This window comes from Neophocaena asiaeorientalis, unplaced genomic scaffold (assembly GCF_003031525.2).
Source record: "Neophocaena asiaeorientalis asiaeorientalis breed wild unplaced genomic scaffold, Neophocaena_asiaeorientalis_V1.1 scaffold105, whole genome shotgun sequence".
In the NCBI taxonomy this organism is placed as follows: Eukaryota; Metazoa; Chordata; class Mammalia; order Artiodactyla; family Phocoenidae; genus Neophocaena; species Neophocaena asiaeorientalis.
This window is the reverse complement of record NW_020172162.1, coordinates 1,799,136-1,823,585: the sequence shown is the minus strand read 5'-3', so window position 1 is coordinate 1,823,585 and position 24,450 is coordinate 1,799,136. Positions and strand designations below refer to the sequence as shown.

Here is a 24,450-nt window from a genome sequence, read left to right as displayed (position 1 = left end):
AGAATTGAATGCATCATTTCTGAACAGGGCTTTTAGTTTAAGGAAAGATTCAAAAAGGTGGCTTCTTCATTTTTGCCTTGCTCTACAAACAGCTGCCCAAAGTCTCAGTTCAACAGGGTGGATGTCGGCCGGGGAGACTTGAGCTCCTAGTGAATATTATGTCCTCATGTAATGTTTCGTTCAACAGCTAAGTCCACAAGTGTTCCCGAGATAGATAACTCTCAAGAAAAAAAAGGCATGCTTTGCCAAGTAAAGAACTATGATTTATGGTAGCAACTGTTACACTCTGACTCCTTTTGGGCTTTGTTTTGAAAAATTATTACCACAATGGTTCTGTAGAATTTAGTAGCGCAAACAGCACCATTTGGCCCGTTTATGACGATAGGGTTCTGGTTTTCTTAACTCCACAGTTAAATGTTGGCAGCATTTCAAATTCTTGGCACAGATGTTTAAGTGAATATAAAGAAGAAGCATTAAAAAGAAAGCGGGCAGTTTTGAGTGTCTAAATGTAGGGAGCATTGTTTTCTTAACATGCAGTTAGCATGGGCATGGTACCATGAACTTGGTAATGGATGAAATGGCAAGCATGAAAACCATTTGCAAAGGGCTTTTAGATTTTTTTTTTTGGTTGTTTCATTGAGGGCAGTAGCACTTTTATACAGGCATCTCTCTTATTCACATCTACCAAGTGAGACTCAAAATAATTTGTGCCTTTTTGTGTGTGACTGGAGAAAGATTAGTTACTGGAGCATCAATGGGTGAGCAAGTAGACTCACTCCCAACATATGACCCTTGGGACCACATGGCCATGCCACCGTGATCCCTGGGCTTCATACTAACAATGCCCGGAGGCCGGCCAAACAACAGCTTTCTTGAAATTTGCTTTAAACGCACAAGTGGCAAATCTACTTCCCGAGTTAAGATGTGAAGGAAAAAGATACGATGGGATGGAGGGCAGGAAGACTATGCAGAAACACAAAAGCCCTGATTCCCCGTGGGGGGCTCAACGCTGGCTACTGAAGCAAAAATGATACCACCAGTGGGCAAAATGCTCCTCAGGTTCCCAGGGCTCCCCAGAGCCCCTCACCCAGCAGTTGGCTGGGTCCACACACATACACGCTGGATCAAGGCTAGGACTGCATTTCTGGACTTGATCTCAATTCTTCCTCACCTTGCCACCACCCCACGTCCATCAACAAAGTAAAACAAACAAAAAAGTCCAACAAAAGCAAACAGATCTTCCCCTACTTACTGGCTAATGCTTGAAATGATTTCCTTAGAGGGCACTTTTATAGCTCATAATTAAAGAGAAAAATCTTTTGAGTTATGAGAGAGGCGAGAGACCAGCCCTGTTAGAGCAGTCGCCGATAGAGGAGGTGAAATTAGGGAATCATCTCTGGGGGGGATGAAGGGTCGGGGTGGGGATGTGGGCAGGATAGAGGCAAATTGTGTCATGTTCAGAATTTGTTTGGGGGCCACCCTTGCAGTATGGTTAAGGTGTCGTTCACTCACCCTTCACTCAAGACACTAGACAAGCATTGGTAAAGCATGAACATTTATATTTAATTTACATTTTGACAATTTGCACATAAATAACAATGTAAACCAGTACGTAAACATAAGATAGTTTGTTGTTCTAGCAAAGTAAAAAGCCAATAACTTTGGTCGGTTTTAACTTTGAGTAGAAGGAAAAAAAAAAAAACCACTGTTGATTGTGGGCTCAACATTCACATGTAAGAGACCTCAGGGAAAGTCAGAAGGTAAAGAGAATCAAGAAGTCTCAAGCCACTGTGCAGGTCTCAGGAAAAATTCCCATTAATGAGAAAGCATGAAAGGGGAGAAAGAGGACAAATGAGTAATTGGGAATAGAAAGTATTTGGTGTCAACGTCAGAATGTGATGCTTTGGTTTACCTACAATTAAGGACTGTGTTTGTCACTGACTAAAAAATACCATAAAAAACTGTCCGTTTTGTTACTTAAAGGAACAGATCAGTAAGGCTCTTAGGTTTCTCTGCATTATCCTAAATCTGTTGTTCTCTTCTGCAGGTTGACATTAGTTGCCATGGACCAAAATACTGAATATATAAACCAGATTGATGAGTGATACATCAGTAAACTAGGAAGGAGGGAGAGGAAGAGAGAGAAAAGTTGCAGTGGGCGATGGGATTTTTATTTCTGGGGCTTGGGTGTGACCACATCATCAGAAGGCGGCAAAACAAACAAACAAACAAAACCCATCTTAGATCGTCCTTAATAGTAAAAGGAAGTATGTCTCTTTCTCCCTGGTTGTTATGCAGTCCCCACCTTTGCACCAAGGTTTTAGGGTCACTTACAATAGCAAGGGGGTGCCCAAGCTCACCAATATGACTGTGAGGTCATCGAGTGCGAATTAAGCAAAGTCTCAGAAAGGGTTTTTTTTTTTTTTATGCCATTAGGAAAAGAAGGATATTTTACATGGTTTGGCTCACAATTTAAGTGGTTATAAATATATTATATATACACATGGTATAGTGGTATAAATAGATTTATAAATATACATCATTCTCCGCTACACCTCAAATGCCAACGTGTCATCTTTGGGTTTAGCAGAAGAGGAGACAGAATGCGACGCATTCCAGCTTTCTGGTGCACACTGGCTCTCTCCTCTTGAGTAGCAAATCATCAGAGAAGCCATCACTTCCTGCACTGCTGGACACACTCAATGAGGTAATTGTTGAACAACTCTGCAATGCCCTTTCTTCTTCAATTAAATTAACCATAAAATGTAAAAACACAAATACTGAGGAAAGTCTGAGTTGTACAGAAAAAAAATACAATTGATGTGTTGGGGATAGGAATGTTCATGACCCGCTTTGACCCTAAGACAACGAGAATACCCGTTTTCCGGTTTCTGGTTTTTAAAGTGTGGCCTGAGCCTATCTAACTCAAATCCTTCCTGGTAGAGCACCATGTTTGTGCAATTTTGACATAACGACAAAAAAGACCAACAACAAAAACACCCAGACTCATGCTTCCTCACCTCACCCATACAAAACCTTTACCTGCGCTTTGGGAATGTTTTGCAGTGGTTTTAAACATGGCATTTTGTCTTCACATTTTCAGATAATACTTTGGGATGCCAAAGTCTCGTGGCCACTCCGAATGGTCACATGACTTTGGGGGTGGGGCGACCCTGTTTTTTGGAGAGGGAGACAGATTAGCAAAGTCTTCTTGTAGCCTTTCTGGTAAATCTGTGATTAGGGGGGAAAATGCTGAACTATCTACAGAAACATACAAGATTCTCTCTTTCTTATTTCTTCTACCAGAGTTATTACTGGGTAATTCTGCACACATACCCCCAAGTTATACAGTGCTGTTCAAATGATACAGTCCTATGAATGAACACATCAATTGCCTAACTTTGGCCATACCAAAACCTCATTTTCAAACCCTTATTATAGAGGGAGGTCGGCTGATGTAATGTATTTGTTTACTAAATCTTAGGTACTTAAAACAGATGTGCAGAAATTATCTACAAAGAACAGCCACCAGACAAAGATAATATAACAACTCAAATTACAAGGAATTCTTCCAGTCATTGTAAACTTTTTTTAATTATTGCTTTTTGAGTGATAAATTGTATAATAAATTATGAAGGATTATCATTGAAAAAATAATTATGACTAGGCAATAGTCTTAGCAATGGGAGGGCTATGCAAACATATCCACACAAATATTCAAAATACACAGGTTCAAATATATAGATGGGGGTGTAAATAAGTATATATAATATGTATATATATTGTCTTTCCCTCATTTATGCCCTGAGATTTCAGTAACTTTGGGGATCCTTCTTTAATTCCAGAGAGGTGAGGGGAAACCATCTGCCGTCAGGAGAGCTTTGCAGAACTGGAATTATGTACAAGCATTTGCTACAGGCACCCTGACTCGCCAAGTCATAAGTTAAGAAAAAAGACAAAACACCTTTTGTTTTCTGCAAATCTTAAGGATCCATTGGTTCGACTGTTTCTTGTTTGACCTTTACAGGTCCCAGAGGTAGTGGGTTGCTGTGAGGCAACTTCAGGAGGGACGGGTCTGTTGACTCGTAGAGGCTACACCCCGAGAGCAGTCCATTCCCCATGTTTCTTTGCAAAGACACTTTCAGGCCAGTTTCTTCTTTCTCTTTTCTGACCACGGCCAGAATCTCCTTCTCCACCACAGAGGTCACGTCAACGTTGTCCTCCATGTCCTCCAGCCGGTCGGCATTGTCGCTGATGTCAAACTTCTCGATTTCTTCGTTGATTCTGGTCAGGTCCTCCAGAGGCAGCCCCGTGGCTGGGGCCACAGGACAATACCCCTTCAGGTGGACCTTGAGGCTGCAGAGATGGATGTAGCTCTTGTGGCAGTGGGCACACTTGTGGGGCCGCTCCCGGGTGTGTAGGCGCTTGTGGAGTTTCAGGTGCACAAACTGGGTGAACTTGGCGGGGCACACCTTGCACTGGTAAGGTTTCTCTCCGGAGTGGAGTCGCAGGTGGGTCTTGAGATTGCTGGTGCTGCTAAATCGCTTGTGGCAAACCTGCAGTGTGGGGAAGGGGGCAGGGGAGGGAGGTGGGAGACCAGAAGGTTAAGAGCTGCCAAGCGGAGAGGCACGCTGCCCACCCACACCCAGCAACCTGGGAGGTGAAAAAACTCGCAGCAGCGTTAGGCAAATGGAGCGATGGGAACGCACTACCCATGGGGTGTTGTTTCCCTTCCAGACCACTGTCCAACCACTGGAAGCTGGTGTGTCATCATCTCAGCGCATCAGCAGCCCAAAGAAGGCAGAATTCTTGTGCTGGTTTAAACTATGGGCTATGGGATGATGGGAGGGCGGCTCCTGAGACACTGTCGACAAAGGTCGAAAGTTCAACCCAGAAAACACTGCCCACCTGGCATTCATGTGGCTTCTCTCCCGTGTGTACCAGGTAGTGTTTCTGCAGGTGGGCGAGCTGAGTGAAGCCTTTGTTGCAAGTCTGGCATTTGAAAGGCCGTTCTCCGCTGTGCACTCTGAGGTGGACCTGGGAAGAAGCCACACACGTTAGGTTGGCTGTCACTTGGCTGCAAAAGCGAACATTCCCGTGCAAGGACTCGGGCATCTAGGATGCAAACCTCTTAAGAAAAGCATCAGGGTGAAGTCTTAGAACAAATCAAACCCAGATGTGATTTTCAGAACTCTGTTGTGTTGGAGCTAAAGGAACAAAAGTCATAGGCTAAGCAGGGACTCGAAACTGATGTTCTAGCGCAAATCCCACGTGTTTATCATTCAGAAGACACTCCGGAGAGGGGAAGCAACGCGTCCCAAGCGGCGCAGCCAGAGCAGCAAAGGCAAAGGCAAAAGCAAAGCCGCGTCGACCACGCCCAGCCCAGGTCTCACGCTGTGGAAATGGCAAGTTATAACCTGCGGGAGGTGAACTAAAGACCCACGCGCGTCGTGCACTCCCGGGGACTGACCCCGCGCCATCGGGCGGCCCACGCCAGGCCTACCTTCAGGTTTGAGAGTTGTCCAAAAGTCTTGGCGCAGACGTTGCACTCGTACTTGATCTTGCCGTTCTGCTTCTTCAGGGGGTAGGGGAGCGTCTTGTAGCCAGTCATGTTCCTTTTGTTCTTGATGAGATTCACGGCCTCGTCGCCGCCGCCGCCGGGGGCCGCCGCGGCCGCTGAGGTAGCTTTGGGCTGCACCACGTGCTCGGCCGTGGCGGCGGTGCCGGCCGTCGGGGACCCGCTGGTGGGGCTGCAGGCCTTGTCCTTCAGGCTGGCGGCCGCCCCGGGCAGGGAGAAGGCACTGTGCGGCGCGGGCACCAGCACCTCCCGGGGGTGCTCGGGCTGCAGCAGGCGGCGCGCCCCCTCCGAGGGCAGCGAGCTGGGAAGTGGCCGCCGTACACGGGGTATAGCCTCGGGAAGAGGCCGAAGCTGCTGAGGCCGTTGATGTTGCCCACGGCGCCCAGGCCGTTGCAGTTCATGCCGTAGGGGGGCAGCAGGAACTTGGGGTAGTGCGCGTTGTAGGAAGGGATGAAGGCTGGCGGCAGGTGCGGGGGCGGCGCGTAGCCGGGGTAGGAGCCCAGCCCCTCAGCGGCGGCGGCGGCGTACGGAGCGTTCAAGTAGGCATAAGGGTCCCGGTGCTCCTGGGAGCCGGGGGCCCGCGGCGACACGGTGTTCCCGGGGCTGCTGTGCAGGCTCCGGTCTGGGCTGCTGCGCGCCGAGGGGCTGGGCGTCGTGGAGGACGGGATGGGGGAGTGCGCGATGTAGGGCGGCCGCTCCATCCCGTAGGCCAGGGAAGCTTTCAGAAAGTCTTCCGGTAGAGGGGCCCGGATCGGGTACACCACCCGCGGGTAGAAGGGCATTTCGGGGCTCCCATTTTTCCGAAAGTCATCCGCGTCCTTTTCCGAAGTGAGGGGTGAAATGTTGGAGCGGTATAAGTCCTTCCCTTTGGAGGGGTGGGAGTCCAATTTTAGTATTTCTTTCACGCTGTACTCTCTCTTCGGGACATTCTTTGGGCAAAGTTCATGTTTCTCAGTGCTCTGCTGCTTTGGATGGCTCTGGGTTTGCGCTGAAATAAAGAGAGGGTGATTACTCAGAGGGAGACAGAAAATCGGAGCGACGTTGCCCAAGTTGCGCTCTCCTTGAGCAAACCTGAGCCCCAGCTGCCCCAAGAGGGACACCTGGCATCTCAACGCCCACTCATTCTAGAAGGCTCTCACCACTCCAGTTCCTTCTCAGCAAAAACCAGGTCACTGGTGGCATCGATAAAACGAATAGCACCGTTTGTGTTATTTTGTTTCCAGTGGTAAAAACCTCATGATAGGACAGTCCTGTTCGACCAAGAGTAGGAGCGCCTCCATGCAAATGGCGTGGAAAAATAGCGGGACGGGGGTGCCACAGGTTAATAAAAGTCATTCTCACGTTCACGGTTTACCTAAAGGAAATCAGCACACCCTGAGAACTAGATGTGCAAGATTAAGACTCATTTCAAGTAATAAGCAGTCATCAATTTTCGCCTCCATTCTCGTTTAATACGAATTTGATAAAACCCTGTTCAGACTGCCTCTTCCCAAACAGACAGATTAGCAATGTGGCGCCACCCCTTCCCCTCGATTTGCTGACAGCACCAGAATTTCACTGAGGCTCTGGCCTATAACCAGGCTCCCAGTAATGCTGTCCCCTGGAATCACAAGGCGTGACATAGGCATCTCTGCCAAACCACAACTGGCACTTCCTGAGCCAGTTCAATTACTTAGAGCACCAAAGAAAACAGGCAGCAAAGATGAAAGCATGTATTCCAAAAGACGGCATATTATTACTTGGTAAATAGACTGTTTAGGAACAGCAGCAATGAGAGGACAGGCTCTCCAGGCCATCGCCAGCACTGCCCCTCCAAACACACAGAACAAATGATGCCTTCGGGAAGACACCAGCCAGAGCAGGGAAAACCAAACACTCACTGCTCAGCCTTCCCTGGAAACCAAAAGTAAAATACACGCTGCTTAGTCGGAGCTCTGGTTGTTGGAGGGCAACCCCTCCAGCCTGCACACCTGCCGTAGGCATAGGCATCAGCTGTCGGTGTGTGTAGATGCCAGGAGAGGCAGGGACCTCGTGGCCTTAGCCTCAGAAGAGGACAGGCTTGGGGGACTGGGCTGAAGCCTCTGTAAAAGTATCATTCACTGTCTTTAAAAAAGTCCCTGTTCGATTTAACGGAGGAGGAACTCCAGGCTTGATACCTGATAGGTCTAGAAATGAACTCTGTGGAACTCCAGAGTCTGAATTCTTCAAATCCATTCTCTAGACTGACAAGCTTGAGGGATTCGATTCCAGTTTGAGAGCCCCTCAGAGAATGTTATCTCTGCTGGCTGTTATCAGTTACTCCTGGGTGAGCCAGCAGCCCCAGAATAAACACAGCCCAGACACTATCAGGGAAGATGCTGATGGGGGCAGTGATGGAAAGCTTGTTGAGGGAGAGGGATTTCTGAAGCCACTAAACCAAAATAAATAGCCCCTTATCAGGCCAATATCAGTCTTTCAGTGAGGCTCAGCAGGCAGGAAGTTCAAATTGTCACTTTTGTTTTTTAAAGCTGAAATGGTAAAGGAAGGGAGACAAGTAAGTTGGAGAGCTGATAGGCAAGGCATCTCACACCCACAGGAGGGAATTTTGAGGTGAAAAAGAATGATTTGGAGGCATCCACAGAAAGATGTCACCCTAAAAATAATGAAAATACAGAAACTTCACCATCATGACTTTCTGCCATTTTTATGTGGCAAGTTACATCTAAGTCTCCTAATTTTCTTCACTGGCTTCAACACTGTCTTGGTTCTAAAATTCAATAAATTAAAGCCATAAGCAAAAAGTTTACATCTGTCCGTAGCACTGTCCCTACTATTTATTTAGCCTGGTGTTCTTACTGAGCACCTCCATAATCCGATTGTTGAACTACCACAAAGCTAACGACTGGGGACTTGCCTGGTGGTCCAGCGGGAAAGACTCCGCCCTCCCAATGCAGAGGGCCCCGGTTCGATCCCTGGTCGGGGAACTAAGATCTCTCACGCATGCCGCAACTAAGAGTCCGCACGCTGCAACTAACACCCGGTGCAGCCAAAATAAAAATTAGTTTAAAAAAGAAACTTAAAAAAGAAGCTAACGATTGGGCCAACAAACCAGAAAGTCGGAATTTATCATTTTCTGTGCAAAATACTGAGCACAGTGTACCTAGCATCCAGTAAATCCATGATATATGCTCGATATCTCTTATGCCTTCATAAAAACACATGTATTTCTCATTACAAAACAATATCCGGAGGGCAACGTCAGCCCCCCTCAGGTGTTCTAAGGTGGCGATCATGGAGTCTATGTGAAAAGGTACATTTAAAAAAACCATCCTTCAGCAGCTGAGTAATCAGTGGAGCTGGTGTCATTTCTGACTCTCCCACTCAGCAGCAGCTTGAGTTAACATGAAAAAGAAAATCAAGATCTGTTTTTGTTCTTAAATCTTAAATGGCTGTAGGCGGACGGAGTCATTTCAAGAGTGAACTGCTTCTGAAGGCTCTGAATGGCTTAATTATGCCGACTCACATTTTCGATCTATAATAAGAACCCCCAAGACTACAAGAAAGAACCTAGAAGTTCTGCAGTAGGCAAAACAAAGCCTGTTTTCAACTGAAACTGAGAACGCAGATTAACATTTAGAAGTCTATAATCTGGTCAACTGTTTTCTAGATGGGTTAGTTAGATAGATTGAAAAAAACTACCAAAAAAACTTGGGAGGGGTAAGAGTTAAACCTGATAGCTCCTACTCCTTTTCTTTGGTTTTTAAAAAAATGCCTATTTATGATTTCTGGCTACTTATTTTTCTTTACCTCAGTTTTCTTCAAATCTCTTCTCCTCAAAACTCTACCAGTTGAACTATCACTGCCATTTTAAAGCCCTCACGGAGATTCTGACACAAGCCTCTATCGTGCTTGAAGCACGGTACCCGACACAACTCATGTGAAGACGCAATCTACCTATTAGGCCTGATGAAACAGTGGAGATTTTCCTGATCAGCATCTCAGTCATCAGTTACCACACCTAAGACAACTGGTTTCACAAGGCAACTGGAGTCTTGGCTTATTGTCACTGTCTATCGTTAACTCTCATTCTTTACTATGAATACTGGACAATGAATGGGTACCTGAAAATGTTAAACCACCATTTAGAAAAAATTCTGCGTAAACAAAAAGGGATATTTGAGTGAACAAAGGTGTCATTTCGTAGTATGCGTGACAGTTGCTTCTGAACACAAAGAATAAGCGTTTGAATAAATGCAAGGCCTTTTAAGACCTTTCTTTGACTGGCAGGAGGTAAGGGATGTATGTGAAAAAACTTCTTTGTGGTTGGAGCAAAGTCACCACGGCGGGTCATCTCAAATGGAGTTACTGTTCAAAAAAAAAAAAAAATCAAAGTCTTTTTCTGAATCCGTGAATGATGAAGCTCAAGCAAGGAGTGGGAGGAGACCCTCAAGAGGAAGTGACCGGCTATGCTGAGAAAGTCAGGAGGAAGCAGCACATCTTCCTGGGAGATGTCCTGCCGGAATATAAGTTGCCTTTTACCACTGGGCCTGGCACCTACAGGTGGTAAAATAGCTGAAGGGCTCCTGGGATGCTTGGCACTAGTGACATGATGGAGACTCTTGGAAGCGCTAAAGAGAGATAAGGGAAAAGAACCACCACCATTGGCCAGGACCTGATTATACCCACCATACTCAAGCTGTAAGCCAATTTGTTCCAACTATTCTAAGACTTCTTCCTGAAGCTCAAGGTGCACTATATGTGTGTATGTAAGGACCACAAACACAAATTTAAAGATGATCTTATGGTGGAGGTCCTTAAGCTTTTATAGCCCCAGCTTTTCAGAAAACTCTAAATATAGTCTTGGGATCACAGGGAGAGCAAAAGTAAACTAGACAGTGTGGGATGAGCACCAAATAGCTATACAATTGGATTATACCTGACTAGGATAAATAATTGGTCCTAAAGTTTAAGTCAAATTCTAATTTGTGTTAATATTAACATTCATCTCAAAGGACAAAGAGTGAACTAAAACAATTTAGCCTCCAGATAAAGCAAGTGGGACAGCATATGGACTACTGATGAATCTGGTTAAAGGGTCTCTGGGAATTCTTTGTACTGTTTTTGCAACTTCTGCTTAGGTTGGAAATGAGATCAAAACAAAAGGTCACAAAAATTTCAGCATTTAGAGGCCAAAACTTTTAAACCAGAAGGAGCCGATTTAAAAAACTGCTTTAAAATTTAGCAGTCTGAGAATATACAACCATAGTTACAACAGGTTGGAATTTTATGGTAAATCTTAAATCATTCATAGAGATCACTTGAGAATGACTAAAATGAAGTAGGGTTTTGCAGAGAGGTCATGATAGCCAACTTTAACCAAATAAAAAAGTAAAAGCTTGCAGACCTAAGGAACGGAGAATCTGTTAAGATAAAGTGATAGGTGGTTACTGTAATGCTCATCAGGAGATCAGATAATTAGGTTTTTACCATTAGGGAGGAAGCTAAGATATAAAATCTTTAGGGTTATCCATATTCAAATAAGATTTGAAAAATTATAGCTCCGAGTTTTTCCAGAAACCTTTTACGTTTCACGTCAGACCATAACTTGATAACCAAATGTGCATCTCTACGATATTTCAATGTACATGTTAAGCACTGACAAATTACCACAAACAAGGAACTATATACCTTGCATCCTTGGCATGTCAGAACGAATCTCTATTATGTTATAATCCTACCTGCCCCCTTTTGGATAGATTAGCATGGAACATATATTTCTTCCTGTAACTTTCTGAACATTCAAAGTAGCTCTTAGTATTTTTTAAATGATCAAGTTTCATTATAGGAAATAGAGACTAAAAAAAGCTGTTTTCCTGTTCCCAGTCCCTAGTTTAAGCCACCTACTTGGCCCATCAGATGAAGCCATGTAATTAAACAACATGTTATTAGTGCAAAGGAGCAGAACTGACGTTACTGGCCTTTCTAATTTTTTTGTTCTGTCATCCACTTACTGAGATTCATCATTGTCAGCTCTCCAGGATAAGGGTAGTGAAGCCTTTCCGCAAAGTCCCGGCAATACCACACAAGAAGCTCCTGGTTGGCGGGGATGGGCTTAATGGTGTAGAAGTAGATGTTCATGCCGTTCTGACAGGCGGCCAGGTTCTGCTCCCGGGCAGAATGTGCCGGGTTCACGTAGCGAAGCCAGTTGCTCTTCTCCTCATTGAAGCCATCGATGAAGTGGTGAAGCTCCCCTCGGGAATAGATCTGCCCAAAAGAGAAGACAGACATGGAAAAGAAAGCCCCAAAGCAACGAGAAGCTTCCCTGGCACCTCTGAGAATAAACCCAGCGAATACCGGGTTTGATTTCTGGTCCCTTATCGCCTGGTTAGAAAAGGAAATCAGTTTAGCCGGAGTTGTCTTGAATCAGCAGAAATAAGGGCAGAAACAGGGAAGGGACACTTTGTCAGTTACCTTTTCCATTTCAGTTTTAGTGTCTTTTCACTTTTGGGGAAAAGTAACAGAAGAGTGAAACACAAGACTTCATTTAAGGAGCTGCCTCAGAAGGACTAAGCAACCACCGAGTACTGTTTCTGCTACCACAGTGAATGGCGCACAGGCAATGCTACTCAACTTGAGTTCCGATCATGCAGACTTTTAATGCTTTGAGTCACTGGGTATTAGACCAGCCCGACTGAGTACATCAAACCGAGTCTCTCAACTTTTTCTACGGCCTCTGTACTTGCCGTTTCCTACACCCCCGCCCAAGGCTTAAACTATGCAAACATCCTCCACCCCCAAGCCTCCAAGTCCAGCAGGAACACTTGTTCATATGAATACTTGGAAGCTTGCCTTTTTGGGGAAATGCTGGGTGAGGCCAAGGTGAACTTCACCTGCCATAACAAAGTGAACACTGGGACAGAAGCCAGCATCAGACAGTCTACTGAGAAGTCACTTTTCCTCTTGAAAAACATGTTCGGCCTTGCACTTTTCTTTCAAGGCGGAGGAGGGGAGAGGGAACCCTCTCATCCGTGAGGTGGTTGGGCTAAAACACCACTCACAGAGCCATAAGGTTCGTGTTTTTGGTAAAAGAACAGAAAGAAACCATGTTGTTCTTTAAAGGCAATGCAAAATGAAGAATTCAAAGTCTGCCCTAGAGTAATACTGCTTTTGGTTAACAGATACCCTCAGGCCACTCGGTAAAAAGGTAGAGATAAGAATAGGAAAAATTAAAGTATACATTCTTACTGAAACTTTATAAACAACTTTATAAACAAACTCCTTGCCCTTCCACAGTAAGTTTCTCTCTTTCCCTCTTTTTATGATGTACCCAACTCGTCTTCAGACTTAAGAGATCCTTAACACATATATAAGAAATACCTGGTTATCTGCAACTTAGAGGTTCCAAGTCATAGGGCCTGGTTCATGGCAGAAGTTTTGCTCTAACCGGACAGCAGGTTATTGCTTTCTTCTTAGTCACATGCTATGTTAGTCTCTAAAGTGTTTCTGTATTTCGCTCAAATGTTATCAGACAAAAAGGAACTCTGTCCCTTTAACACGGGCAGTAAACACCAGAATCACTTTCTTTTAAGAGTAACTTCCTGTAAATTGTGAAGGGGGAAATACATGTGGCTTCATCAAAGCAGCTTGTGAGAGCTTTTGCGGTGTGTTTTGTTAAGAGAAAATGGAACAAGGCCGGGTGAATTCTGCTATCAAGAGGGGTTTTCAAGTTTGTTTACTCTGATGTGCAAACTTCCAGGAACACGGGGTTCCATCGCTCTTGCACTCTTCGCTGGGCGGAAACTGCTTTCTAAAGCTACGGCTATGTTGATTCCAGTCAGCCTTCCACGGACTACAATTTACTGTATCCTCATTTAAAAACAGAAATGTCGATGCCATGAGGTCACACACACACACACAAGAAAATAAAATAATGATACGTCAGATGAACACTGCTCCCTATCACCCTCACTACGTTTCCATATATTATCAAGAAGATTAAAAACGTGCTGACTCATAGCACAGTTACAAGAAATGTCACTGGTTTCTCAACTTGAACATCCCTTCTCTTCTTTGACTGTGTAATTTGCATGAAACTTTTTCTTTCCTCACAACAGATGTTCATATTCCTGCCAGCAAAATCAGGATGCTTTTAACAACATGTGGGAAGTTATCTCCTACAATATCCTTTGCATGTGAAGGACCGATTTCAATAAATCCTCCCAAGGAAAGCATTTCAGCTACTTAGAGTGAATCTTCAATGAAGCAGGGAACTGGGACAGAGGTAGGAGGTTCTTAAATATTTCTTGTCATTTTTTTTCAAAAGGATCATGAATTAACAAGACTTATGCTGGATTTTCTTAATTCCGACCTTCAACTCCAAAAACTACACGTCTATGGCTCATTTCTGAGAAGACTTTATTGGCAGTAAAGGGAAAAATGAACTCACTTACATTTTGCCCATTATTAGTCAGATATTAAATATATTTTAAGCATGACTAATTAATTAAATAAAAATTGTGAGCACACAACTCAGAGTGAAAAATTCTCAGCGATCTCTTTTGTTTGGAAAATAGTAAAATACATTTCTTAAAACACAAAACTTCCCAGATTTAAAAAATCAAAACAAAACAAAAAAAACCTTGTTTCTTAGGAACAGCTTCTGAGTGATCCCCAAATAGAAGTCTTTTATAAATATACTTGTCCAGATGATATAAGCATTCTAGGTAAATCTGGCCAGAGTAAGTATAATACAATTTTTGTTGCTACCATGCAGCTGTTTCTTAAAAGAATTTTAGTAACAGTTTCCCAGTAATCATGTACATTTTATGCAAGTATGTATATTAAAAATTGCTTTTAAATTTAGTAAATGTAGCTTTATTTTCTAATTAAAGGAAACCAAATATCCCAGAGAGATCTATGGGAAAACAGAAAGCAGTCCAATTTTTTCTCTGTTCATCCTAATCCACGGTCTTTTACTCAAAGATTCCATCTAATTAGTTCACCTGTGAGGTCCTTTTTTATTTTTAAAATTAATTAATTAATTAATTTTTAATTTTTGGCTGTGTTGAGTCTTCCTTGCTGTGTGCACTTTCTCTAGTTGCAGCGAGTGGGGGCTACTCTTCGTTGCGTGTGCGGGATTCTCATTGCAGTGGCTTCTCTCTCTCCTTTTTTTTTTTTTTTTTTTTTTGTGATACGCGGGCCTCTCACTGTTATGGCCTCTCCCGTTGTGGAGCACATGCTCGGGGCACGAACCCGGGTCCCCTGCAACGGCAGGAGGACTCTCAACCACTGCGCCACCAGGGAAGTCCTGTGAGATCCTTTCTAACTGTGATATTCCAAAGGAAATTGGATTGGCCAGACTCTTTGGATGTTAAAGGAAAGTTCATCATCCCGAACGATTATAAGCATTTCCCTTACGCTATGGGAGTAACTTATGTACTGTCAAACCCAAAAGTTTCATGGTACATGTGCGTTGAAACAGGACGAGTCTTGTGGTCCATCTCCATTCCCCTAGTACCATCTTCTACCCATCCTTCCTTAAAGGCATTTATTTATTTATTTATTTATTTACATTGATTGATTGATTGCGATACGCGGGCCTGTCACTGTTGTGGCCTCTCCCATTGCGGAGCACAGGCTCCAGACGCGCGGGCTAAGCGGCCATGTCTCACGGGCCCAGCCACTCCGCGGCATGTGGGATCTTCCTGGACCGGGGCACGAACCCGTGTCCCCTGCATCGGCAGGCGGACTCTCAACCACTGCGCCACCAGGGAAGCCCAAAGGCATTTATTTTTGAGGCAATTCATTTATGATTACTTGTCCATTCAATTAAAGTTAAGTCAGCAAGAAATCAACAAGGGGTGAAATCTAAGGCTTGGTGACTCATTACTACTTCCTTGCACAGAAATGCAAATGAACTTACCCTTGAAGCAAGCAGCAAACTGTTTCCTTTTATCACAAAGCTCTAATGAATTGCAAAAATTAAGATTCACATATAGACCAACTCTCCATCCCTAACCACCTACAGGCTGTGTTTCCCAGGCCAAACATTTAACCAGGTTCATCACGATTGCTTAGAATTCCCTATGTCCGTGGGGACCCTGAATACTTGTGGGGAGCCCCAGGACAGGTTGAAAATGGAAGTGACCCAGCAATTTTAGCTTCATTTTTTTCCCCTAATACTTAATGAGTCTGGAAAAATTTCCCTACTTACCCGCCAAAAATATTTCCTGTTGGCGTTCTTGGGAACTGTATCATTGGTGTAGATTTCACCTATTAGAGGTCCAAAACGTGTCCCCTTTGGTATGTATTCTTTACTCACCACTCCAATAACCTAAAGGGGGTAAAACATATGAAACAATGAGTTCAGCTGTAAAATATTAATCAATCTTTTCATTTCAATGAATTGAATTGTCAAATGGTAATATAACCAACAGTGATGAAACTGTACTATGGAGAGCAGACATTAATGGTGCCTACCTAATTAACAACGAGCTTGACTTTTGGGGAAGACCATCTTTTAAACTCGCAGATCATAAGCAAATACACAACCAAGTATAAAACATTCTAATTCTCCGGTGACTGAGGGTCCTCTATTTTTTATTAATACTTTTTATGCGAGAACAGAGAGGGTAACCATTCCATATTAGAACAAGTTTCAGATACTGAAGAACTAGACAGTCAAGTTTAGCCCACTTCAGCCGGCTCCTAGTTTCCTATTTCTTCTTCTCCCTCAAGCCATAAACACAGTGTGCTTAAGGGGAATAAAATAGTTTTAACCTCAGAAACCAAAATAATGTTCTTTGGTTGTTCCACAAAAGCCTAAGGAACCAGAAACAAAACGTATTATATATTTTTTCATTCCAGATGAGGGGTTTTTTTTTCTTCTTATAACTTGTAAGTTCTCTTTAATAGAAGGGAATTCTTTCAAGTAACTTTGTTCTTCTCTAGCATCTTCTGCTCAACAGTGGTCAAAAGTCTTCCTTTGAAGTGGAATTTATACCGAGGAGAGCTGTGGGTTCTAAGATCTGAGGAAATGACCTTCTCAGACTTGGATGTATCACACATTTTGACTCTGTAGGGCCTTGCTAAAAGAAGCATGTTAAATATACCAGTTCCTCCTGGGTCATAAATTTCTCTGGGGGGGGGGGTTGGAAAAAAAGTCACCAACCAGGAATCAGGAAGCAATTCATTACTATTCAAAAGAACTCCTTCTCCTCTGTAATAGTCCCTTGCGACATTTTGCAGTACATTTTGCAGTACATTTTGTAGTACATTTTGTTTTGGTTTTTATTCACTCACTCTCCTCTTTTCATTTTCTTTTTGCTCCAAACAGCCTACAAATCACTTACTGAATACCTTACTGATATGGACCAAGAAGGGAGGTAAAACATATTTATTTCCAGTTTTTATTATCCCTGGTGGCTCCTTTATAATTGTGTACCTGAAATGGTAGGCCCCAATACATGAAGCAATAAATGTCTGCAGTGGAATCTAAGGTTCTGGTTATGATATACACTGACACCTCACTAATTTCATCAATAATTTGTCTCTGTTTAAATGAATATGGAATAAGCATACCTACATGCTTGTGACAGACCAGGCTTTCTCATGTACGTGACTTAAAGAATTAATGTTTAAAAAAATTTAGTATTCAATATACAAGCCAATGGAGCATACCCAGACTGGAAAGACAGAAAAAAAAGAAAATTTCCTATATCTAACACAAGTTGAAACAAGGTTGGTGAGCTAGTGTTATTTTTGGCCCGTTATGAATTTCTGGCAAGAGCTGAAAAAAGCAGATGTTCATTTCATCCTCCTCTACCTCATTTACATCTATCTGCCCTTTCCATAACAGCTCATCATTATTGGTATATGTTGGCAGTATAACTCTGGGGGCCGGGAGTACTTCAGAACAGTCTTGAGATAAAAATACATCCTAAAGCTTAAGTAGACTTACTTATTCAGCGGCTCATTGTTTATGATATATTATTGAAAATAATGAATTTGAAAAACGCATGGAATTGGCTGCTATGACACAGATCATTTGGCATTCATATCTGAATGATTATTCCATAATATTAAAATGACAAACAGGAAAAACAAATAATGTCATTTGTTGGTGAGCCAATAATTAGCGGTTGATATTTTCAACATATCCACTTCAAAGCAGTAATTTTAAAAAAGGTACTCAACTGGTTTATCAACCTTGTTTTAAATTATAGTCTCTCGCAGACAGTGTCTGGGGGGTCAGAGCTTGATTACCAACAAGTAACATGACATTGAGGCCAGGGTTTTTCTTCTGAATTGCCATTCTTTTAACCAACGGGCTTTGTGGTATTCAGCTATCAATCTTACACTACACCATTTTCTTATGGTCCAGAAGAAGTCAACTAGCATTTTGTTCCCACAAAGGACTCTGAAGTAGACATAAGCCACCTGACACCTTTGAGCACAGCTATAGGCAAGTCACTGGGGAAGCTGTGTGACAGCACTGGAAGTAGCTCTTGTCATCGATAACCTTACAAATGAAACTCAGCAGGCCAGACAGGAGAATAATCTGTTAGGAAAGGGAGGTCTGTGAAAATCCTCAAGTCCCAAACAAATAAAAAACAGCCTCAATATTAGATTATCTTTGCAAGTGAGACAGAACCCTAGTATTTTAAGCTGTATGATGCACAGAGCTTTGGGTACATATAAACTCACACATATGAATAAACAGAGACACAAAATCACAGAATTTCAAGGTTGGAAGGAACGGTGTAGCTTATATACCATCTCTATCCGTTCCCAGTCCAGCACCCTATCTCACAATCAGCACCTTCACCTCAAATCCATGTCTGAGACATTATTCAAAGAGCACATAAGAGCTGCAACTCTAAGATTCCAGTGCTCAGCCAGGTAACCGGAGTGGGGATCGGAACCAGGGTAGTTTTTCGTGGGAAGTGGGAGACCAAGTCATACTTCTCCCTCTGGCCCTGGAAAGATCCAGATGTGAATCTTAGCCAACAAAGTTCTATCCTTGGAGCTAGCCTATGATACAGGGGAGCCTGGTATGTGCCCTGAATTTCCCAGAGCTAAAAAGACTAAGAGTGTGGTCACCTAGTTCAGGAAGGAAACTTCACTGGAACTGACCAGGGTCCTAAAGCATCCCTGCTGGGCACGGATTGCTGCGTGCCTCCCATAAACCCACCAGCGAGAGGACACTGGCCTCAACACTTCCCCGCCTGCCTGCTCTTCCCCACTGTGTGCTATGTGTGGGGCTGACCCCTTCAGATCTGTCAGCGGCCTCTGTTACAGAACATACCCTGGAGTCCAAGGCTTGCAGACAAAAAACAGGGCTTGTTTTCCATTTTACAAAATGAAGATGTCACAACTTAGTATAGGTGGACTGGGGGTGCTGAATGAAAGTCTGATAGTAAGGAGAACAAATTTGCTTTTTTTTTTTTGAAAGCAAATTCCCTCTTTAGAATATATGAATACACATGCATCGCAGTGAGTTTCAAGCAGAAACATCATTCAGGTCTAAATGTGGTATAAGCATCCTCACCCCAAATTATATTAAAATCATTTAAATTACTAGCTACCTCTTCCCCTCTCCCTCCATAAAAATGACTCATTCGATTAAAATTCTATTTTGAATACAAGGATAGTTGCATTGAGATGACTAGAGCTCATCTCAGTGGATGAGTGGGTATATACTCACTGGATCAAGACTTCAGCCTGTACTTCACCCCATTTTTAAAAAAACGGGGTGGAGTGGATAACAATGTTTTTGGAAAGTTTCCTTCTTAATTATCTTCATATTAAAGGAAATGTGGCAATGCCTGGGTACATGGTCTCCACAATAAAAGGCAGTATGAAGAGGGAATTGCACTTATGGCAAGATGCTTTTTAGAGATGGCTTAATAATGGACTTCAATCAAAATGGCCACTGAGTCCCCATCTTCGGCCTGATGTTTCACTGCCACACAACCCTGGAGGTCAGGCTCGGAGCCACAGAGCCTCTGAATTCAACTCAAGCAACCTCAGTACAGGCTACTGCTTCCAGAACAGAAGTGTTTAAATCGATCTTTCTGTATTCAAGTATTCACAGAAGATTATTTCAGGAGGTCAAGGGGAAAATCCCCCTAAAAGAATAACCCAGCAGTTTAAAAAGTTTTACAAGTTTTTTGAATAGTATGTCTATATTTGGTTTGAGTTCTGGAAATAGGAAGTAAGAACAGCCTCATTAAAGGTGCAGAATGATTCTAAACCCAATCTAAAAATGAGGGTCAAGATCAGAAATATGGTTTGTATGTTTTGTTTTTAAACCAAAAAAAAAAAAAAGGTGCTGACACATAGCACAAATTCATAATGAAAAATGGTCTTGCTAAAAAAAAAATCCCCAGGATGTCAGAACATCAGTACATAATGTAACGTCTTCGCTACTTAAATGAAAACATTTAAAGAAGGGCAAGATAAAGCAGTCAGATGAAAACTACACGTACAAAGGCTTTTTTCCTCTTTCCACGGCTTGTGGGACTGAAAGAACTAACTGAATAATGATAATGTAAACATTTCACCCATCCTGAAGAGAACTGGTGTGCAGCTCTCATACTCTCAATGGCTCAATTCTACGGTTCTCTTTCACCACCTGGAGGGAGCTCTCCTTCCCCAAAGTGCAAAAAGGAAGGAGGGAGAAACTGAATAACAGGTACACGTTTCCAGAGAGAGCTTAAGACAGCATTACATTTAAGTTGGTCTCCTGGTCGCTTTTATGATGAGGAACTACAGATATACTGCTCTCTTCAAGCATTTCTAGGGGAAAATAGAATAAGAGAAACCTCATCTCTTTTTAGGTTCGTTTTGAAGGACCCTCCTTAGGAATACAGGCACGGTTTGCTTTCTGGGTGCTGAATTTATGAAATATGGAGTTACACATTCAGAGAAAAAAACACCAAACAAGCTTAATAAATGATCGTCCTGAAGTTATGTTAAGACGATAAATAAAACCACAGTGACACCAAGAGGGGCCAGTGTAGCACAATCAAGTAGCACTGGTTGGGGAAGTCTGAAGCACTTTGCTCCAAGTCCTGGCTCTGGCTCTAAGTATATACCTTAAGTAAGTGACTATCTTTCTGAACCTTGGACTAAGGGCATTATTCTATTTAGCTATGATTTTACATAGAATGATGAAAATTGAAAAACTTAAGCTAAGAGCTAAACTGAGGATAAGAACACTACAGAACTAAAGGGCAAGGAAGACCCACAGAATAGAGGTCTTGATTTCAATCCCAAGGGGCTGGATGGGGCAACACAGCACAATAGAAACCTGGGAACTGATCAATATTTGGTCAAATATGATATGGGAAAAAAATGCTACACCTTATAAAGCCACAGCCAAACCTTAAATACCCAAACAAATCCTACACTGATTCCATGGGCCACATACTAAGAGACCTTCTATAGAAAAGGGTGTTACTTTCAGAAAGAGGTATAATTAAGGCCGATCTCTGGCGTGAAATTTTTGGTAATGTTCACATAAAAATACAATTTAAATTTTGCTTTCTACCAAATCAGCCTCCTCTCTCCCAGCAGGAAAAAAGAAAAAAAAAAAAAAAAAGTTGAGCTTTAATGAAACCCAAAGCAGAGTTGTTCTATTTAATTTTAGACAGCTGTGTCACCCCCCTCACCAAAAACACTGAACTCAGGTACACAAACAGGAAAGAGACAAAGTATTTCCCAAACCGGCTCTCAACTCCTTCAAATGCTGTTCCTTAGGGAAGGAGGAAAGTGATTTGACATGGTTGTAATGAATAGTCCCAGTATAGAATTCTGGGCTCCTGCAGCAAATGACCCCCTTTTCACGACTTTCTGAAGGCAGTGATAGGACGGACAGTGACCTATGGGAATGGCTGTGATGGCAGGGCTGTGGACGGGTGGATTCCTCCAGCTCAGCCCGGCAGGCAGTAGACCAATGAAAGCAGCTGCAGTAGCTGAATTCTCAAAACAAGAGGTGGTTCTGCAAGTTATTTCACAGCCAAACATCACGCCTAGATACAAGCATTATAGAAAAGGGTAAACACAAATCCTTTGCTCATTCCAAGTTTGGGTTTTCAGCCCCTTTGAAACAACAAAGGGTGTACCCACTTCAGAGGCCAAGAAGAAATTGGCCTGCCAGCCCGGTCAGAGCAAAGGAGCTGCCGCAGATACACAGGGGTTAGCTCTGAAGTCACCCGGACAGAGGGCACTTTTACATGAAACTCTTCTCCGTTTATACCATCACTTCAGTTCATAAACACGTCAAGGTTTTGAGAATAATTTTAGAAACCCAGCTAATAAAACTGGCTCGTTGAAAAAGTAAATAAATAAAGCCATCTCATGACCAAAAAGAGACAAAAGAAACATGTCAAACATTTTTTCTAAGAAAAAGTTTCTCTCCCTCAAAAGCTAGTATACTGGGGGACGAGTTCTCAAAGCTGCTGATGATTTCACCCACCCCATGCTGCAAGTCGGCTTTTCCAAGACATGTCAACTTGCCAAAAGATTTCACTGTTTACTAATTCTTATGGAACGGTGGAGAGCTGGAGGAATAAGAAGGGATGGACTTAGGGCAAGAGAAAACAATGAAAGAAGTGAATTAAGTGATCAGTTATTTACTGATACTTACAGATTCTCACAGACATAGGAGGCCTCAAGGGCAAGTAGGGAGATTTGGCGTCAGGTGCCAATCTTCTTCAGCAAGAAACCAGAGGCTTACCTCTTTGCTGTTTGTGGCATATTTGAAAAGCAGATTCCTCGGTAAGGATGCCTCTGCCTGAACCGAAGTGCCTCCTTCCGTGCCAGAATCCCAGGGGTGGTCGTTCACAATGTATGTACACTTCTCCTCAAACTCAGCCTCTGTCCACAGAGTCATGTCCGCGTCCTCCATGTCCATTTTCATGGTCCCCTCAGTCCCCTCTGCCAACCCTGGAACCTTCACAGCACTGGAGTTACACTTTGGGGCAGCCTGGAAGAGAAAGGAAAGGCCTTTAATCCCCATTGTCCTGTGGCTCCTCCGAGAGAGGCTATGACTAATACAGTCGTCTGAAGACTTTAAAAGCAGATGCAGAGTGCTTGGTACAGTTGAGTAAGAGCCAGAAAGCCGTATAAAGATTGCCTTGGAGAAGCAAGGTTTTAAAATGTTATCCTCAGTGAAAAATAAAAATAAAAAAGTGTGGCAACCACATTGGGGGACAAAGTGAAAAAAAGAAAAAAGGAAAAGAAACACCTCCAATCCCTGGCTTTACCTCTCACGGCAGAAAAACGTTGAGGCGCCTAGTCCTCTGTCCCAGGACGCCTGGGGTCATGGCCGCCAGACCCTCAGCGCTGTGGAAAAGCTGCCTCAGAAAAGTGTCACAAACAAGGAGAGGAAGAGGAAGGAGCTCTGTCTGCCTCTGAATGAAGCTAAAAATGGAAAGCGCGTGTGGTGCAGGAGCGGAACCCAGCCTGCCTTTTCCAAATGGGGAAGACTGAACTTTCCCACCAGCTCCCAACTCAAAACAACTTTCAAAACAACTCGCTCCCCCCCCTCTGCAGCGCGATCTCTTTCATCCTCTCACAGGGAAGGCCGAAAAGGGCTGCATCCTGCCAGCATCACTGAGCTGCAGCTTTTCCGAGATCGTTTGGACCATAGGAAAAGAGAAGGAAAGATGGGGGCGGAAGGGGGGGCAACTCCCCGCAGTTTCTTTTGACTGTGGGCATCTCACGCCAAATTGAAAAAGTAAAAACAAAACATAAAACTGTTCAATAGAACTCCCTGGAGATAATTCCTTTAGGAGCCCTCTGCTACAAATAGCACTTTCCATTTAAATCTGAAAGTGTACGAATTCCCAGAAGTCACTGATGGGCTACAGTTACTGTAACTAAAGTTATAACAAGTATAGAAGACTCAGAAGACAAGCTCTGCTTCCACTTACAAACTGATAAGGGTATTCCCGCAAATCCCCCCTCACACGCAGGAAAAGTGCTTTCCAAAGAGAGAGAGAGAAAAAAAAGGTAAACAACGTCTGCAGTGTTTTCGCATACAGACGGGTTGGGGAAGTAGGAACGTGGGTATCATTTCCATGTAAGAACATGTCCTTGTTAGAATGTAAACATAACACTGTACAAGTCCTTCAGGGTGGCTTTTCCATTCTTTTATTTCTTCCCTAAATATGATGCTCTTTACAAAAAAAAAAAAGTCGGATGCGAAGTTGTCTTTCCCTCAGCCACGATTTAAACAAACGTGCTTATTTCTACGTAGTTGCAACATGTACAGTCACGATGCCAAATAAGTGTTAAAATAAAACCAAAATTTAAACTTAAGCCAACGCGGAATAGTTACTTTGTTGGACGGGTGTGGGCGGGAGCCACTACCGAAATTTCAATGAACTGACAATTATGCCTAGAACTGAAAGGGTTAATGATTCATAAGGAAAAAGTCTTATAAATGTTTGACAGTTCTAAGCGCCCTAAAGCAGAAGCCCTTCTGGTTTCTACTACGACTACGTTAGCCAAGAGAGAAAAAAAAAAAAAAGTTTTCAGATCAATTTCAGAATGAAAAACAAGATCAAGTTCCTTACCAAGGTCGTACCCACACGTTTTTCCAAGCAAATATCCAACATCTGAGATAAATGTCGCTCATGCCTACACAGTCCGCATGTGCTCCGCGTCCCCTCCCGGCCGAGGGCTGGCGCGCACCGACCGCGGCGGTGCCCCTCTCCTCCGGCGGCTGGCGCCCGTGTCCCGAATCCCGGCGCGGACAGGTGCCTCGCTGCCCGCTGCCCTGCCTCTCCGCAACACTGGAGGGCCGAGTGTCACGGCAGCACGCTCAGTCTGTGTTAACCCGGCCGGCGGCTCGGCCCTTTCCCCCTCCCTGCCGCAGATTTCCC

General features: G+C 43.5%; 1 protein-coding gene across 1 annotated transcript; it reads right to left on the bottom strand.

The window, feature by feature from the left end:
• Positions 1-1,556: 1,556 nt before the first annotated feature.
• PRDM1 (PR/SET domain 1) lies at positions 1,557-24,450 on the bottom strand. The gene is given in 8 exon segments (XM_024755746.1): positions 1,557-4,556; positions 4,909-5,037; positions 5,504-5,889; positions 5,892-6,566; positions 11,569-11,821; positions 15,771-15,890; positions 22,299-22,547; positions 24,142-24,450. Coding segments are annotated over 8 exon segments (2,427 nt in total). The 5' UTR covers positions 24,184-24,450; the 3' UTR covers positions 1,557-3,983.